Below are 20,272 nucleotides of genomic sequence, written 5' to 3' on the forward strand. Positions count from 1 at the left end.
GAGGCATAATAGCAGGAGAGAGAGCTTTAGTCTCCCACAATCTCTGTCACTATTAAATTCCAGTTAAAAGGAAGCATATAAACAATAATTCTAACAGCAAACAGTGGGCAAACACAACCCCAAGACAAGTTTCCAACCTGTTCTTCTAACAGGAAACCATCCCTAACTCCCTCTGCACAATCCACACCGCATCCCATCAACACACTCTCCAGATTCTGATATATTTTGCATGGCCATTTTCTAGAACAGAAATCTGATAATAGCATTCCCACCTTAAAGACTCCCGTAAGTTGTCAGTGAGAAAGAAAAGAAGCCTGCACTGAATCTTACGCCATAAAATCTCTTCTTGATCTTCCCAATCAAGCTTTCCAAGTTCAGCACAAATACCGAATTCCCTGTGCAACTAACAAAATTCCAAAATAGGTCTAAGCACTCCTTTTTCTATGCTGTCTTAATTTATATGTTGGTGAAATACATCTTGTTTCTACGTCCCTCTAGCAGTAAATGAGCTCCAAAGATAAAGATAGTGTCTTTTTTTGAGACAGAGTCTCACTATGTTGCCCTTCATAGAGTGCTTTGGCCTCACAGCTCACAGCAACCTCAAATTCTTGGCCTTGAGTGACTCTCTTGCCTTAGCCTCCCGAGCAGCTGGGACTATAGGCACCCACCACAAAGCCCACTATTTTTTGGTTGCAGTTGTCTTTGTTCATTAGCAGGCCTGGGCTGGGCTCAAACCCACTAGCCTCAGTGTATGTGGCTGGTGTCCTACTCACTGAGGCTTGAATATTGCTTGTCACCAGTATTTAGCACCTAAAAGATATTCAATAAAATATTATTAAATTAGTATATGTTGTTTTTCCAAATAAGAAGGTATCTTAAGGGGCTATATATTAGTCTTTATAATCCAGAGTTGCAGATTTCTAAATCTAAAATTGTTTCCGTTACAATGCTTACGAAATAAGGTACCCAGTTAACGGTTCCTATTCTTTTGTCATCCGGGAGGGAAGTATGGCTGGCACACAATGGCAATGTGCTTCCGTAGGAGAATATCTCAAATAAGGCGTTTTCCTCTAACTTACTTTCATACTATTCTACTGACTGACAGAACAAAGATGCTGTGCTCGATGGAGGCCAGGGGAGAGCAGTTTTGGACCTAGGCTCTTCAGGGGATGAGCAGACACTGGTAGAGTGGTACATAATGAACTTCATAAGGGCGGCAGCATGAGGGCATTGAACCTTTGGTGGGAAGAAGAAGTCAGTTCAGAGGGAACAGGGATGAAAAACACCTTCCTTAGTTGGCAATACACCTGTAGCCTAGGTGACATTTCAAAGTTGTCAATGCCTTTAGAGGAAAATACATAAGATATGATAACCAGATATGTATAAAATATATAAGAAAAATATGTAAGAATTATCACCACGGTTGCCAGCCAGCCTGGCAGCCAGTGTCTCCTGGCCTACGGAGAAACTTCAGTGTCACCACAGCTCTCCCACAGTCCCAACTGCACCATAATCTTTTGGGACATGTGGGTCCTTGGAGCCACTTTAGTGTCAGACTTCAAGCTGTAGGCAGCTCCATGGTGGCAGCAGGTGAATGGAACCTCTAGATGGACTCTTCCTTGTGGAAGGCTGACACCACAGCATCTATTTTGTAGGCCAAGTACTATTTCCGGTACTAACAGACTTAAGTTTCTATTTCCCTGCAAACGCCAGGCCTCTTCTCATAAATCACGTGAGCGAAACTTGGAAGCTTGCCGTTTGGAACTTATCTCCACCAAGGCCAGGTTGCTTGGATACCTGGTGACGTAAACCTCCTCCTTCACCTACCCTTATATACCCTGGAAGAACTTTGCAATAAACGAGACTTGATCAGACTCCTGTCTTGTCTTCATTCTTCGCGCCCCTTGCTCCTTCCCATTCTCACCCCCTCCTCCAGGTATCCCTGTCGACTGACCCGCGGGCCGGATCACGTGGAGCCCGACCAGGGACCTGGATACGAGGGAAAATGGTGAAGAAGCTACTGGAGGCAGCCGGCCAGCTCAGAGAAACATCGGGACCTGGCCACGCAGTAGCCTGCTGAGCTGGAACGAGGATCTCGGTGAGTAGTAGCGATCATGGGGCAAGAAGTCAGTCAGCATGAGTTATTTGTGGAACAGTTAAGAGATGCACTCAAGACGCGAGGAGTAAAGGTCAAAATTAAACAGCTATTTCAATTTTTTGACTTCTTAAAAGAAGTCTGTCTTTGGTTTCCTCAAGAAGGAACCATAGACGAGAAAAGATGGAAAAGAGTAGGTGATGCTTTAAATGATTTTTATCAGATATTTGCACCTGAAAAAATACCAGTCACTGCTTTCTCATACTGGAATCTCATTACCGATATTATTAGCTATCGTAGTGTTTGTCCTGCAGTTGCAGATGTCATAAAAAAGGGAGAAGAACTGTTACATCACCACAAAAAAAAAGGATATTAAATTCCAAGATCCGTCCCAGGATTTTGGGGCTGCTGGAGGCACTCCTCCTAGCTATCAGCTTAATGAGCAAGAAGATCTTATCTCACTAGAGAGTGATGAGGAATCAAACAGAGAGGAATCAGGCATTCCCAGCCCTCTATAAATTACCGGAAAAACAGACAAAAAAGGGCTAGGAAATTTATCTTAAGGGCTATTGACATTCCTGCACGCCATGCAGATAGGATCACTTGGAAAAGTGACGAGCCTGTATGGGTTGATCAATGGCCCCTCTCAAAAGAAAAATTAGAAGCCGCTCAGCAGTTAGTGCAGGAACAACTAAAAGCTGGGCATATAGAGGAAAGCAACTCCCCATGGAACACTCCAATCTTTGTCATAAAAAAGAAATCAGGGTGATGGAAACTATTACAAGATTTAAGAGCTGTAAACTCCAGTATGGTCCTCATGGGGGCGTTGCAACCAGGATTACCCACTCCTGTGGCCATCCCTCTTGGTCACTATAAAATTATCGTTGATCTTAAAGACTGTTTTTTCACTATACCACTCCATCCATTAGATCAAAAAAGATTTTCATTCAGTCTCCCCTCTATTAACTTCAAAGAACCTATGAAAAGATTCCAATGGAAAGTTTTTCCACAGGGCATGGCCAACAGCCCCACCTTATGCCAAAAATTTGTTGCCGCAGCTATTCAGGAAACTGGGCTTCGCTGGAACTCCATGTACATCATTCATTATATAGATAATATTCTTATTGCTAGACAGAATGCTCAGCAGGTTTTACTATGTTACAGTAATTTATCATCCTCCCTTACAAACCAGGGACTTCAAATAGCCCCAGAAAAAGTTCAGCTAAAAGATCCCTACCTTTACCTTGGTTTCCACCTAACTGGACCCAGAATTACTAATACTCAAGCTGCCCTCAGATTGGACAAATTAAAAACACTAAATGATTTTCAAAAGCTCTTAGGGGATATAAACTAGCTTAGACCTTACTTAAAACTAACCACAGGGGATTTAAAACCTTTATTTGCTATTTTACAAGGCGATAGCAACCCCAATTCTCCTAGAACATTAACAGAAGAAGGCCGTCAGGCTTTAGCATTAGTACAACAAGCTATTCATTCACAATTTGTTATAACCATAGATTACACTCAGCCCCTGAGCTACATCATTTGTAAAACTTCTCTTACACCCACAGCAGTAGTTTGGCAAACTGCCCCCATAATGTGGATCCACTTACCTGCTTCTCCCACGAAAGTTATTTATCCCTATTATCAGGCTGTCACAGATATCATCATTATGGGAAGGGAAAATAGTAAAAAATACTTTGGTAAAGAACCAGATATTATTATACAGCCTTATTCTCAGGCACAAATTAATTGGTTATTTCAAACTACAGAACATTAGCCTATTGCTTGTGCTTCTTATTCAGGTAAACTTGACAATCATTATCCACCCAATAAATTATTACAATTTATTAGTACACATAACTTTGTATTTCCCACAAGAACCTCCAATTCCCCATTGCCCAATGCCTTATTAGTTTTCACAGATGGCTCCTCTTCTGGTCATGCAGCTTACATCTTTAATACAGAGATTGTACAATTTCAGGTAAAATCAAATTCTGCACAAATTGTAGAACTTCAAGCAGTTATCGCAGTTTTCTCCGCATTTCCCAATTGAGCTTTGAATATTTACAGTGCTTATTTAGCTCATTCAGTTCCCTTATTAGAGACAGAAGCGCAAATCAAACATGTATCAGAAATTGCTACCTTTTTCTTGCAACTCCAAAATCTTATACACCAAAGGACCCTCCCCTTTTTTATTGGACACCTTAGAGCTCATTCCAATTTACCTGGCCCCCTAACTAATGGTAACCACAGAGCAGACAGAGCCACTCACTTAGTCTATACTGCCCAAACCACCACAAAGCCTGATCGGATCGCATTAGCCTCCGCTGCTCACCAATTACATCATCTAAACGCTCACACCCTTAGACTCATGTTTCAAATTACCCAGGAACAAGCCCGCCACATCGTAAAGCAATGCCCTTCTTGTGTAATTCTACTCCCTACTCCCCATCTAGGAGTAAATCCTCGAGGTCTCATACCCAATGCCATTTGGCAAATGGATGTTACTCACCTACCTGAATTTGGAAAACTCAAGTATGTTCATGTAACCATAGATACTTTCAGTGGATTTATTTATGCCACTGGCCAGTCAGGGGAGGCCGGCAAACATGTCATTGCCCATGTACTAGCCACCATAGCTGTACTAGGCACCCCTAAACAAATTAACTGATAATGGTCCAGGATACACAGGACATGCATTTAACACCTTCTGTAAACACCTTGGTATCAAACATGTCACTGGCATACCATTTAACCCACAAGGACAAGGCATAGTAGAACGTGCCCACCTATCTCTTAAAAACACTCTAGAAAAAATAAAGAAGGGGGAATGGTACCGTTAAGGGGTCCCCAAGAAATCTCTTATCCCATTCATTGCTCATTTTAAATTTTTTCACACTGGACCAAGACGGCCGCTCTGCAGCAGACCACTTCTGGCACCCAGATATTAAACGGGATTTTGCCACTGCCCTATGGAAAGATCCATTAGATAATAAATGGCATGGCCCTGATCCGGTTTTAATTTGGGGTAGAGGTGCAGTATGCATATATTCACAGAAGATAGAAGCAGCACGATGGTTACCTGAACGACTGGTCAAACAAGTAGATAACATCATCACCTCTAAATCTAGGGAGCAAGAGACCCCCTGAAAAGGCTTTCTTTCCTTTGCAGGTAACTATGAGCACCTGGATATGGCTACTGCTGGAAATCTCTCTCTTGATACGAAAAAATGAACGTGGTTCGGTAATCCCCATGAGGCTCGGGCACTCTTACAAAAATTAACTGGTATTCCTTGCGAGTGCCGTGGTGGCACCTGGAATGGTGAGACAACCCCTCTCCTAAATGTAGATTGTGGTGATAAAACAGCATACTTAGTAATGAGACAAGGTGTTCGTGGAACACAGGCATGGGTCTGTAGCAAAAAGGCTAAAATTATCCCCACTTTAATAACAAGCCTGGACCATGCCCTTATATAGAATTCCATCCATCTGTACATAATACCTGTTATGACCAGGTTCAACTATGCACTGGTACAGATAATAATACCTATTTTACAGCAATCTTGACCAGATATTTTTCGGGGACATTTGGAGGCGAGTGGGACACAGTCCCTCAGGTCCAGGGGACCTCAAATAAATATGCCCAATCTGGCTGTCCTGATACAGTAGGAAAAACAGTTTGCTGGAATAAGACTCCACCTGTGCACGTCTCTGATGGAGGTGGACCTCAAGATCAGGTAAGACAGAATATAGTCCAAAAGCAACTGGAAAACATTGTAAACCACATGTCTCCTAAATTTAACTACCATCCAATAGCTTTACCCTAAAATAGGGATGCGAATCTAGACCCCCAAACCCTGAAAATGCTAGACATCACACATAGGTTACTTAATCAATCCAACCCTTCTTTGGCTCAAAATTGCTGGTTATGCCTTCATTTAGGACTATCTATGCCTATTGCTATCAATGTTAATTCCATTGAAGTATCATCTAATAACTGCATGCCCATCATGCCTTTACCAGTACAACCTGTCTTTTCTGAAGCACCCTGTATTGTCTCCCCTTATAGAGATGACAGTTATGCTATTGATATTGGCATTCTCTCTTTGACCTATTGCACTGACATCATCAATATTACTTATTCCCCGTGTGCTCCCAATGATATGGTATCTGTTTGTGGCAATAACTTGGCATATACCATTCTGCCCACTAATTGGACAGGATTATGTACTATTGCCCTTTTACTACCCGATATAGATATAGTCAATGGAAATGAATCTTTACCTATACCATCCTTTGATTATATATCTGGCCATTCTAGAAAGGCTATCCAATTTCTCCTTCTCTTGGCCACTCTGGGAATCACTGCTGGCATGGCCACTGGTACCGCCGGTATGGGCATTGCTGTACATAAATACACTGAACTATCTCAACTTATGGCAGAAAATCTACAAGCCCTATCAGGCACAGTTAGAGATCTTCAAGATCAATTAGATTCCTTAGCTGAAGTAGTACTACAGAATAGAAGAGGTTTAGATCTTCTAACGGCTAACCAAGGAGGCATCTACTTAGCATTACAGGAAAAATGCTGCTTTTATGCAAATAAGTCAGGAATTGTTCGAGACAAAATAAAGAAATTACAAGATAATCTAGAGGAAAGAAGAAGAAAAATTATGGACAACCTGTTTTGGAGCGGACTAAATGGCTTTCTACCTTATCTCCTTCCATTTTTAGGGCCCCTCCTTGGCTTACTAATATTACTGTCGCTAGGACCTTTTCTTTTTAACAAAGTCATGGCCTTTATAAAACAACAAATTGATGCTATTAAAATGCAGCCCCTCCAGGTTCATTATCACAGACTTGCTATGGAAGATGAACGCATAACCATAACTACTTAGGGGACTGGCTAGTCAAGGACGGGTAACGAGGACCCTCATCTCAGACTTTGCTTATCCTACCAACCTAAGACAGGAGCCCGGTCAGATAGCTACCGTGTATCCCATGACGGGTAAGGAGGATCAGCTGAGATGGTAAGGCGGTCCCAACCTAAGACAGACACAGTCACCCTGCCCTCTCGGTTGAGAGCTGGCAAAACTTTAAAGGTAAAATGTACATTTAAAAATATTATAAAAAAGGGGGACCTGTGGAAGGCTGACACCACAGCATCTATTTTGTAGGCCAAGTGCTATTTCCGGTACTAACAGACTTAAGTTTCTATTTCCCTGCAAATGCCAGGCCTCTTCTCGTAAATCACGTGAGTGAAACTTGGAAGCTTGCCGTTTGGAACTTATCTCCACCAAGGTCAGGTTGCTTGGATACCTGGTGACGTAAACCTCCTCCTTCACCTACCCTTATATACCCTGGAAGAACTTTGCAATAAATGAGACTTGATCAGACTCCTGTCTTGTCTCTATTCTTTGCGCCCCTTGCCCCTTCCCATTCTCACCCCCTCCTCCAGGTATCCCTGTCGACTGACCCGTGGGCCGGGTCACTTCCTGAGAAGATCTGCTAATTGGTAGCATCAGGACAACATCTGTCTGTTGGCATAATTGTCACATATTTCACTGTGGTGGCAGGGACTCAGCTCAGAATTCTATGTAGAAAAAACACCTTGAGCCCAGTCTTTCAATGGTTCAAGACAACTAGGAAGTAGCCGCTCTTGAGCCTAAAGGGCCTCCAGGCGAGATGTCTCTGCCTGGGATATACCAGCAGACATTCAGCTATGATGATGCCCTAGAGGACCCATGACTCCTCCTCCGTCAGTCATGGGCAGCATCCCCTGGAAGCCAGTGGTTCCAGAGTGCAAGTATCAGTACCTCGCTGATGGAGCTGGTGCAGGTGGAGGAAGGACAAGCCAGTGTATCCTCCCCTGGCATGTCCTTGTCATCAGCCATTTACAGTATGGACAAGGTCCCAGTGGGGAAGGCTAAAGCTACCCATGCCATCATGAATTCTCAAATCACAAAACAGACCTAGGAGAGCATTCAGTGTTCTAAACCACAGGCTGGGCTGAGAGATGCTGGCCGCACACCCCACAAGGGCCTCACCACAGAGGAGACCAAGTACCTTCCAGTGGCAGAAGCACGCCACATGTACACCATGAGGACAGCTGAAATGCTTGGTGTAACTAGCCCCATTTAGTAACAGACTGTCATCTTAAACTGAGACTAAAGCTATGCAGTGGAGAGATGACCAAAGCAGAAAAGCAGGCTGTGTCAGCCCAATCAGCCCTGAGCAGCAACCCTCATTCTCCTCCTAAGCACAGGCCCAGAGGCTGGTTCACTTCTGTTCTTCCATAGCCGTACCTGGCCCAAATCCTAGCACCACGGATTCTGGAACTGGGGATAAGGACAGAAACCATCAGATAAATGGAGCTTGTTTGGACCAAGAAGTATGATTTGGGGAGTTTTACCACCCAGGCCTACCAAGGGGCCCAGAAACCTTCTCCAATGGAACTGATCCAAGCACAGGACACTGCAGTGGCTGAAGATCCAGCAACCTTCAAGTCGCCCGAGATGGTCATGTCGGTGATGGAAGAAACAACCCCTGCGGACCAATAATCTCAAGCCCAGTGACTTGAATGTGCTCACATCCACTGGCTTCTAGATTCTGGAGCCCCACTTCCCTTTTACCTTGGTTTTGACATAGGAAAGGTATATTTTTTTAAACATCTCTTTAAACTGAGGCTAGAACTGAAGATATAATTGGTTTTTGAGAAACATTCGCGCAAAATTTTCCCTTGTTCTGTACCAGAAGCCATTTTGTACTGCTTTAAGTTAGATTAAATTTCAGCTGTGGTATAAAAAAGTATATATACACACACACATATAAATGAATGAAAAGACAAAAGTAACTGATAAAGATTCCATGAATAGTACCCATGTAATCCCAAAAGCCAGTCAACAGGGAGAAAACCGGAAGCCCCACAAGTGGGCTGACACTTGCTATTCCCCTGGGCCTCTGTAGGAGGGCTCTTACCTCAGGCCAAAATGGGAAGAAGGTACAAAAGAAGTGATATAAATGCAAAAACAAATGAAAGCCACATGTTTTGAGCAGAAAAACATTAAGTTGCTATCTAAAGATCTATTAAAAACTCATTTATAGGATGCTCATTTAAATTTTAAGAAGGAAATATTTTTAAATATGAGGGAATTTACGAGGATAGAGAACCAAGGAACATCTCTCTGAAATACTCTGGGGCCTAATACACAAGTATCAACAAACAAGGCCTTGCCACCTAATTTCAACAGTCAGGGTAGTAGTCCCACCCCCAGAAGGCTACACTCCCAGCTTTCCCACCTGTAAGAAAAGAGAGTGTCCAGAATGCAGAAACTTTTCTCAGCCGACAACGTTTTAGCTGGGTAGACAGGAAGTGATGAAAGAAAGGAATGGAATTTCTATCTCTTTCCCATGGGTTCTAAAGGTTCTACACAAGATAAAAATACATCATTCCAGTTTTAAGCAACAGCTTCTCATAGCTTTGGAAAATTAATACAATCCTAATGCATCAGATGTCTAATGAAAATTTAAATATGCAAAAGAGCATTGACAGGTAATTTACAAAAAGGAAAAAATTAACTCTGGCAAATGTGAAAAAATGTTCCGATCTCATAACCAAAGACAGAAAATTAAAACGTTAAGACTTCAACTTCTGCCTCTTATATTTGAAAAAATCATTTAAGCAACTTTAATGCTAAAAGCAAGCAATAGAATAATCACACAGAGATTCTAATATAGTGACAATTATCTACTAAGGTTTCTTAAAGATGTTTAAAGTACTTAATTCATTAATCCGCATTTTATAATCTATCCCAAAGGAGGCAAGAAAAAAACCACAGCTTGTGGGAGAAGTTATACTGTATGAACAAAAGTGTTAACTGTATTTTCTTTATGCCTACCACGCCCTAGTCTAGAAACGAAGATGACTTCTAGAAAGAGAGAAATGGTAAAGTCAATCAATTATGGGATAATATTCGGTCATTAAAATGACAACGAAAAATTATATAACAATATAGGTGACAGTCAAGGAAAAAAGAGCAAAATACAAAATTACATGTACTGGGAGACTACTTTCACAATACACAATGGTGTTTAGATTGCAGTTGCCTCTGTAGTTAATTATTACGTTTATAATTTATAAAAGTTAATTACTTCTCAAAACAAGTTTGGGGGTTTCCTTAATTGTTGGACAATATGTGAAAGCTTAAACCATGCATTTGTACACGAGTAAAAATTCTTTCACTATAATTGCATTAATAGCAATTCCCTCCTCATAATTGGTTTCAGGGGAATTAAATCCGGCATTTTTGGTGTAATAACAAGTGGTGAGAATGGCTGTTTGACAGAATTGGTCCTTGTTTGATTGATTTATTTACTTTATTTAGGTATTTCTCCCAGCTCTTGTCACTTCTAAGCTTTGGTTTCTTCCTGCAGCTCTTTGTGCTGAGTCCCCAAAGCAGCTAACCTTTGAGGGAGGCCTGGCGGAGGAAACCTCGAACGGCTCCCAGACGGAGAAGACACCGCATGCCGGTCTTCCTCGCGCTGACCGCTGCCACTGCTTTCATCCTGCCCTCCCACAGGACTGTGCTAGCAATCCTCAGACTCTGTCCATTCACGTTACTTCCAGGAATTCAGAACGAAATACAGATTTAGAAATCAAAGGAGGATGTCATAAAATCAAGGTTTATCAGTAAAATAACTCTCAATTAGTCAAGGTTCTTTTGTCTGTTTGAAAGCTACCATGGCCTCTTAGGAGATGACCCTAAGGGGACATCTGTAAGCCAATTCTTTAAACTGGTCCTTTCCAATGACTCCCCAGTTTCATTTTTATCTTTTTCACTACTAATTTTTCCTTCCCCTCCGCCCTCCCCCTTCCTTCCTTCGCCATGGCATCATAGCTCACAGCAACCACAAACACTTGGGCTCAAGCAATCCTCTGGCCTCAGCCTCCCAAGCAGCTGGGACTACAGGTGCCTGCCACCAATCCCTGCTAATTTTTCTATTTTTAGTAGAGATGGGGGTCTCACTCTTGCTCAGGCTGGTCTCAAATTCCTGAACTCAAGCAATCTACCCGCCTTGGCCTCCCAGAGTGTTAGGATTACAGGAGTGAGCCACCAAACACGGCCTTTTTCCCACTACTTTTCTAACATTTTTAATACAGTTAGAGTATAAACTGAACTCCCAAATCTTAAAGCAGTGATAAACTACTCATTGTGAAGGGTAGGGTGGGAGTAAGGGCAGAGGTTGATGCTATTTTATGTGCTATTGTACTGCTTGGCCCTCATTCATTTTATATGGTCCAGTTAAAATCCAATGTACTCTTTCAAAAACATCAGACCTTAAAGAAGAGATTCTATTTATGTAGTTTTTGTTCCTTTTTAAATTATAAAATTATTACATGTTCATGCAAATGTTTAGTTGAATAGAAAAAATAAAACTAAACATTTTTTAAATTTTAATGAGAAGCACTCTGTCAGACCACTTCCTAGAACTCCTCTTTAACCTGGATATAAAGAAGGCTTTTTAACCATTGCTAAAAATATCCAGGGGCTATAACAGAAAGCATTAATTTTGACTAAATAGAAATTTAAAACTTTGCCTGGCAAAAATTATAAGCCAAGTCAGAAGAAAAATGACAAACCGAGGAAAAATATCTACAGTGTATCCCCCCAAAAGGGCAAATGGCCTGTAAATAAATAACTTATTCTTTTTTTTGAGATAGGGGTCTCACTCTGTTGCCCGGGCTGGAGTGCAGTGGTGTGATCATAGCTCACCACAGCCTTGAATTCCTGAGCTTGAGTGATCCTCCCACCTCAGCCTCCCAGGTAGCTAGGACAACAGGTGTGTACCAACACTCCTGGATAATTAAACATCTTTTTTTTCTTTGTAGAGATGAGATCTTGCTTTGTTGCTCAGGCTGGCCTCAAGTTCCTAGGCTCAAACAATCTTCCCACCTCAGCCTCCCAAAATGTTGGGTTGATAGCATGAGCCACAATGGCCGTTCTGGCCTATATAAAGAATTTTTAAAAATTCAAGAAAAGTAAGACTGAGTCCTATAGAACAATAGACAAAAGCAGACATTTACAAACAGAGACATAAAAAAAAAAAAGCCCTTAGGCTCGGGGTCCTTTAGCACAGTGGTTACGGTGCTGGCCACATACACCAAGGATGGCGGGTTTGAAGCCAGTCTGGGCCAGCTAAACAATAATGACAACTGCAACAACAACAACAAAAATAGCCAGGCATTGTGGTGGATGCCTGTAGTCCCAGCTACCTGGGAGGCTGAGGCAAGAGAATCGCTTAAGCCCAAGAGTTTGAGGTTGCTGTGAGCTGTGATACCATAGCACTTTACTGAGGGCAATACAGGGAGACTCTGTCTCAAAAAAATAAGTCCTTAAATATATGAGAAGATATTCAATTTCTCATAAATAAGGCAAATATAAATTAAAACAACACTGAAATATCATTTTTCCCCCATCATAGGCATAAATCTGGAAGCTTGATAATGACATTGGGGGTGAAATTGTGGGGAAAGAGGCGCTCCAAGACATGCAGTAGAAATGGAAAGAGAACAATTCCCGTGGAGGGGAATTGGGAGATACTCGGCAAGACAACCGCGCATGTATCCTTTGATGCGGCAATACCACTTCTCCAAGTTTACTCTAAACATACAATCCCCAACAATACAACTATACATATGCATGAAAATACATATGTGGCATTATTTGTAGTTTCAAAATATTGGACACTTCCTAAATGGCCAAGCATAGGCAAGTGGTTGAAGAAGCTATGTTACAGACACACATAATATGTAGTTACAAAAGACAATGAGGAACAGAGAGGAACATGGGATCCTGGATTATGTCATGAAATGAAAAGAAGTCTGTGGAATTAAAAATAAAAAAAACCTGGTAAAGTCCAAATAAAGCCTGTAGTTTAGTTAATAGTATTGGATCAATTTCAATTTCTTAGTTTTGATAAATGTAGTATGGTTGGGTACGATGCTTATGTTAAGGAAAACCAGGATAAGCCATGTAAGATTTCCATATGCTATTTTTGCAATTCTTCTGTAAGTCTGAAAAGTATTTCAAGAAAGAGTACTTAACTAAGGAAAAAAAAAAAAAAGCTGGTGGAAGAATTCTATAAACGAATGCGGGTGTTATCTGGCATCTGTTAAGTGAAAAAAGCAAAATGCAGACCAGCTCACCTATGTGAGGCTTTATCTGTAAGAATTAAAGGGAAATAGGAAAAATATATATATCTGCTTATTTTTATGAAAAGAAATGTAGGAAGTATAAATCAGATAATAATGAAGTTGATCATGAGAAATTAAAACTAATAGGTTGGTAGGAATACAGAAGAGAATAACATTTTTATTTATTTATTTATTATTAAATCATAGCTGTGTACATTAATGCGATCATGGGGCACCATGCACTGGTTTTATAGACCATTTGACATATTTTTATCACACTGGTTAACACAGCCTTCCTGACATTTTCTTAGTTATTGTGTTAAGACATTTATATTCTACATTTACTAAGTTTCACATGTACCTTTTTAAGATGCACCACAGGTGTAATCCCACCAATCACCCTCCCTCCGCCCATCTTCTCCCCTCCCCTCCCCCCCCCTTTCCCCATATTCTTAGGTTATAATTGGGTTATATGAAAGCTATAAATTAGTTTCATAGTAGGGCTGAGTACATTGGATACTTTTTCTTCCATTCTTGAGATACTTTACTAAGAATAATATGTTCCAGCTCCATCCATGTAAGCATGAAAGAGGTAAAGTCTTCATCTTTCTTTAAGGCTGCATAATATTCCATGGTGTACATATACCACAATTTATTAATCCATTTGTGGATCGATGGGCACTTGGGCTTTTTCCATGACTTAGCAATTATGAATTGGGTTGCAATAAACATTCTGGTACAAATACCTTTGTTATAATGTGATTTTTGATCTTCTGGGTATATACCTAGTAGAGGAATTGTAGGATCGAATGGCAGGTCTATTTTTAGATCTCTAAGTGTTCTCCAAACATCTTTCCAAAAGGAACGTATTAGTTTGCATTCCCACCAGGTGCTAGGTAAACTGGCTGGCGACCTACAGAAGACTGAAACTGGACCCACACCTTTCACCATTAACTAATATAGACTCTCACTGGATCAAAGATTTAAACTTAAGACACGAAACTATAAAAATATTAGAAGAAAATGCAGGGAAAACTCTTGAAGAAATCAGCCTGGACGAATATTTTATGAGGAGGACCCCCCCGGGCAATTGAAGCGGTATCAAAAATACACTACTGGGACCTGATCAAACTAAAAAGCTTCTGCACAGCCAAGAACATAGTAAGTAAAGCAAACAGACAGCCCTCAGAATGGGAGAAGGTATTTGCAGGTTAAGTCTCCGACAAAGGTTTAATAACCAGAATCCACAGAGAACTCAAACGTATTAGCAAGAAAAGAACAAGTGATCCCATCTCAGGGTGGGCAAGGGGTTGAAGAGAAACTTCTATGAAGAAGACAGGTGCACGGCCTACAGACATATGAAAAAATGCTCATCATCTTTAATCATCAGAGAAAAGCAAATCAAAACTCCTTTGAGATATCATCTAACTCCAGTAAGATTAGCCCACATCACAAAATCCCAAGACCAGAGATGTTGGCGTGGATGAGGAGAGAAGAGAATAACATTTTTGTAAATATTTTCTGTATTCAAAAAAGAAAATAAAATGAACAATACTAGGAAAGAGAAAGAACCTAAAACTGAAAGCAAATGGAAACAAATGGGAGAGGGAAGGTACAAGATGAGCCCGGAACATCTTGTTATACCACAAATAAAGAAGTATTTTGAAAAATAAAGGAGATTGTAACAAGGACAAAGGAGGCGATTTATAGGAGGACCTCCCTTTAGCTAAATCTGGGATAGTGCACATACAAAAATAATTAAATCCAGCAATGAAATATAAACAACTGAAAAACATAGGAACTCATGAGTCCGTGTCAAAAATCGATAGATCAATAAATGAAAAGAAGGTTCTTGCTTACAGGAGAATAATAGTTGCCAACTGGCAAATGTGGGAGAGTGCTGGAATTGGAAAATCATCATTTTATCAAATTATCATTTTGTAAACCATCACAGCAAAGATTGGTTCAGACAAAAAGTCATCAATGGGTACTAAATTAAGAGGAAAATTTTGATAAGGAACAGGTTATTTGTGCAGTTTAAAATATTTTCCTATAGAAAATTATTATTTGCAGAGGCAAAATTAGTACCTTACAGTGCAGAAAGTGGGTAACAACCTAACTGGGTTTACAACACCAGCACCAGGCAGATGAATAACAGGTGCCTCAAGAAATGACAGTGTGAGAAGAACACAAAATCACCCACATGGTACTCCATCCAAGAATAATCAGAAGGAAACATCTGACAAAAGTCCAAACAAAAAGTACTGTAATAAAAAAAAAAAAGGAACGATCTATACTTCATAAACATTCACATCATAAAAGATAAGGAAAGGCTATGGAAATGTTTAATAAGATTGAAGGAGATTAAAGAAATGAATCCTACACTGCAACTACACTGGGATGGGGAGAGGGGCTATAAATAACAAAATCAGGACCATTAACAAAATTGAAATATGTACAAAATATTAAAGTATAGTGTTAATGCTAAATTTATGTATAATGTTAAATATTACAGTTGGTAGATACAGTATTATTATTCAATAGACTATCCCTCTTAGAAAATATGTACTTAGGAGAAAATTCCTGTCAAATAGAGAGGAATCTGCACACAACTGATAGAAAAAATGGGGTATGATGTCAACACCAGGTGGATCCTTGGCTCTGCGCCCGTAGCACAGTGGTTACCCCACCAGCCACACAGACCAAGGGTGGCCGACTCAAACCCAGCCTGGGCCAACTAAACAACAATGACAACTGCAACAAAAAATAGCTAGGCGTTATGGGCGGGCCCAGCTACTTGGGAGGCTGAGGCAAGAGAATTGCTTAAGCCCAAGAGTCTGAGGTTGCTGTGAGCTGTGACGCCACAGCACTTTACCCAGGGTGGCATAGTGAGACTCTGTCTCAAAACAAACAGACAAACAAATACAATAGGTAGATCCAGATGAAGGGGATACAAGTGTGTTTTATACATTTCTTATGTCTACAATGTTTTTATAAATTTGAAATTATTTCTAATTAAAATGATTTTGTTTAACCAAAAAAAAAAAAAAAAAAATCAAACCAGTACCTGTATTTTTCCTCTCACAAATGTAGTGATATCATTTTCATTTTCAAAGATGGAGAGCGTCTGCAGCAGATTCTGCTCCAGCCATTCCCAGTGTTCAGTGATTTCTTTCTTGGAACCACCTGTACAAATGTAAAAATGATAATACTCCATGTCAGATGTCATGCCAAAGGTATTTTTAAAGCCAGGCTCGTTTCACCAGTATATTTGACACCATCAGAGGAGACTATCATTCCAAGAGCTCGGCCTTAAAATGCTTCCTCTCCTCCACAGGAAACAAAGGACACAAGGATGTGGAAGCCCAAGAGTTAAGTGTTCTGTTACGGTCATGTCTGATCAGGTGAGTCCAAAAGCTCTGAGGGCACTACCTCAGATGGGAAGGCACCAACATTTCTCAAATTTGCTTTTCTGGACTAGGAGTTTAACATTTCCCTCCTCTTTTCTCCCTTCTAGAACTGGTGCCTGTGGCTCAGTGAGTAGGGCGCCGGCCCCATATGCCAAGGGTGGCGGGTTCAAATCCAGCCCCCGCCAAACTGCAACAACAAAAAAAAATAGCCGGGCGTTGTGGCGGGCGCCTGTAGTCCCAGCTACTCAGGAGGCTGAGGCAAGAGAATCGCGTAAGCCCAAGAGTTAGAGGTTGCTGTGAGCCGTGTGACGCCACGGCACTCTACCCCAGGGCGGTACAGTGAGACTCTGTCTCTACAAAAAAAAAAAAAAAAAAAAAAAAAAAGAACTTGCTCTTAACTGAGTAACATAGATCTTATGCTACTAGGTTACAGTTGTTCACTTGTAAATATATGAGAACTTTGCTATGCCACTGGAGATCTGATACAACCACCTCTTATAATGAGCAAAAAAAAAAAGAAAAGAAAATCACCCTCACTCACTTCAATTATGAATGAGATGTGAAAATGGAATATCGCTAGGGAATAGTAGCCTGGCTCTCACTAGCACGGTTGCCTTGAAATGTAATGGGATGAGATCATCATCTCTGTAGCCTCCAAGTGATTACCACATTTCAGGCAGTAATAAGAAGCATAAGTCACTCACTTGGCAACCTCCAACTTAAACACCCTATCCTCGCAGCGTATATAACCATGGCCCTGTTTGTGCTCACAAGTGCAGGGCATCACAGGCATGCTATCAGGATGTGGTTATAAAGACGCTGCAGTAAATTCCCTTAATATTTGTTAATGATCTTATAGAAAAACAGGGTATTCTTTTTTTAATAAATCATCTATATGTCACATACATAAACTGTATGCACTGTTCATTCCAAAATAAAAGAAGGATTTTGTGATTCCCCTGATTCACCACCCTTCAGGATTCTCCTTAGATTTCTAACTTATCTTTTAATTCATTTCTTTAAAGTGTCTTTTCCCTCTGTCCTTTGTCACCTAAGATCTCAGAATCTTACTCCAATTCCTGACAAAGAGAGAGGCTGGTGACACAAATGTATCTTTGATTACACTCAGAACTGTCGCAACAGAACTAAAATCTCTTAGAGAATGATGAGGCATGCTTGAGAAATTTCAGGTTCATTCTTTGATGAAAGGCAAAATAAAGTGTGGAAAAACTCACATACAAACACAAAGTGATTTTTTCCAACAACAACCAACACAAGAGACTAGCGTGACCAAATGTACATGGATGGTTCCCTCCACTACCAAGCCATTGGTAGCAGTTACCAACTGGGTGTCCTCCAATTTAATTTTGACACTTATCTATGCAGAGATAGTGCCAGATCCTACAGGTGGAGGGCTCAGTCCCTACGATTGCTACCACAGCATGAAGTCTAAGCTTCCAAAATTTCTGACCGACCAGTTTCAACTTGAGGTTCCCAAAGCTCCCTCTTTAGCTTTGATTAACTTGCTGGAGCAGCTCACAGAAATAAATTACTTACATTTATCAGTTTATTATAAAGGATATTACAAGGATACAGATGAAAAATTACATAAGACAAGTCATGTTGGAAGTGGTGTGGAGCTTCCATGCCCTCTCCTGGTGCACCACCCTGAAGAAATCTCCATGTGTTCAGCTATCTGGAAGCTTACCAAACTCCATCTTTTTGAGTTTTTATGGAGGCTTCATTACATAGGCATGACTGATCAAACCACCAGCCACTGGCGATCATCTTAACCCTCGGGGGCTTCTCTCCCCTCCCTAGAGGTGAGAAGGATGGCTGGAGAGGGTGGGACTGAAAGCCTTCACCCCCTAATCCTACCTTTGGTCTTTCAAGTGACCAGTCCCCCATCCAGAAGTTACTTAAAGGCTACCAGCCTTCAGTCAACACATCAGCATACAAAAAGATATCACTTTGGAGATGCTGGGGATTTTAGGAATTATACAGAAGGAAGCTGGGTTGAAGACCAAATAAATATTTTATAATACTGCAAAAAAAAAAAATCCAAATCCACTTTCTTTTACTGTAAGACTAACCATCAAAAGTGCCTACAAGGGATGTTTATGTAGCAGATAAAAAGCAGACTTCTTAGAAGAGAGCAGCCCTCTGAAAAGACTAAAAAATAAACTGCTCCTCTTCATGAACATTTTTCATGCTCACTCATTCAGGGCTGTAGACAACCACATGTGAAAGCAATAGGATGATTCTGTACTAAAATGTCATGGCAAAAGCTGAAATTCAGGACATCTGTATACCCTTCCCTGTCTGCCTAAGTGACTTTAGTCAGATGCTTAATCTCTGTCTCAAATTCCTTACATGTAAAATGCAGATAAATGAAAAAAAAGAAAAGAAAAGAAAACAGCAACAAACAACCCTACCCTTCTTGGAGCAATGTTATAACAATCACAAGGGTGATATCTACAGATACACTTTGGAAAGAAGAAAATACTTTTCAAATACAACATGCAATGTCTATTTAGAATATTAGGGAAGGAGTCATTTTGAAATTTGCCGGAGTTTTAGAACATTTTAAACTTTAAAAATTTAAATACTACATGGAAAATTTTCTAACACATACTGAGCCCTAACATGTCTGTAAACAGGTCACTACCATCACTAGCTGTGACATGCTGCAGATACAGATAAAGCCTTGTACAGGGTGACTGCCAGCTGTGTGCCCTCCACCTGGCTATTCCATCTGTGCTTGTTGGCACTGTCAAATGCACTGTGCCTTAGGACAGAGGCACTCCTGGGAACCCACGGTGAGATGGAGCAGGGACCCTCCCAGGGGCTGGCTAGATCCCTCAACATGGAAATTAAAAAAAAAAAAAAAATCTTGAGTTCCTTTAGGGAAAGTTCCAGGCACCCAGCTAGACTTAAAATATAAATGGAAATAACAATGGTCATCTAGGTAAGCCACACTCCCAAGGAGTTTTGGTTCCCTGTGGAAACTTAAACACAAATTCTGTCGTTTTTTTCAGAAACATCCACTGGATAGAAAATGCAGATACCTGAGAAGTGGGGAATTGAATTCTTGATTGCTGTAAATTTCACCCTGAGGGACCTGTCATACTCATCTAAACATTCCTTTCCCCTTAATTCAAGAATCTCTGAATTTACCTAAGCCACCCCTGGCCCTTTTGGACCAGGCCAACTTGTAACCTCTATGTACTGATTTGCAATTTTGCCTGCTCTTAATACACTCCTGTCTTTAAAACACCTTGACATGTAAGCCATCCACTACTCTGAATATTAAATGTTAGCAGACTGTACTCCTTGCTTGGCACCCTGCAATAAAGCACCATCCCCCCGCAACTCTCAGCTTCAGCATTTGGCTTTGCTGCAACAGGCAAGCAGATCCCAGTTTGGTTCAGTGACAATGGGACAGAGCTTCTGCAGACCCATCAGGCACAATCTGCAGCCTGTTTCACCTTTCATCTTGATCACAGATGTGCCTTCCAGAGGCTGAGGCTTGGCCCGGCCTGGGAGGTCTGGCTCTTCACCTCGCCAAGG

The 20,272-nt window shown here is 40.9% G+C and overlaps 1 protein-coding gene and 1 pseudogene across 2 annotated transcripts in view; one reads left to right on the forward strand and one right to left on the reverse strand.

The window, feature by feature from the left end:
* The window catches only part of TBC1D9 (TBC1 domain family member 9), a 150,939-nt gene that overhangs the window by 51,000 nt on the left and 79,667 nt on the right, over window positions 1-20,272 (reverse strand). For both annotated transcript variants that reach the window (XM_053582065.1, XM_053582071.1), the window contains exon 3: window positions 16,360-16,478. In XM_053582065.1, the coding sequence (XP_053438040.1) occupies window positions 16,360-16,478 (119 nt within the window). The remainder of the gene's footprint in view (window positions 1-16,359; window positions 16,479-20,272) is intronic.
* LOC128579866 (putative monooxygenase p33MONOX) lies at window positions 7,751-8,704 on the forward strand (annotated as a pseudogene).

The sequence above is a fragment of the Nycticebus coucang genome, chromosome 1, assembly GCF_027406575.1.
Source record: "Nycticebus coucang isolate mNycCou1 chromosome 1, mNycCou1.pri, whole genome shotgun sequence".
Lineage (NCBI taxonomy): Eukaryota > Metazoa > Chordata > Mammalia > Primates > Lorisidae > Nycticebus > Nycticebus coucang.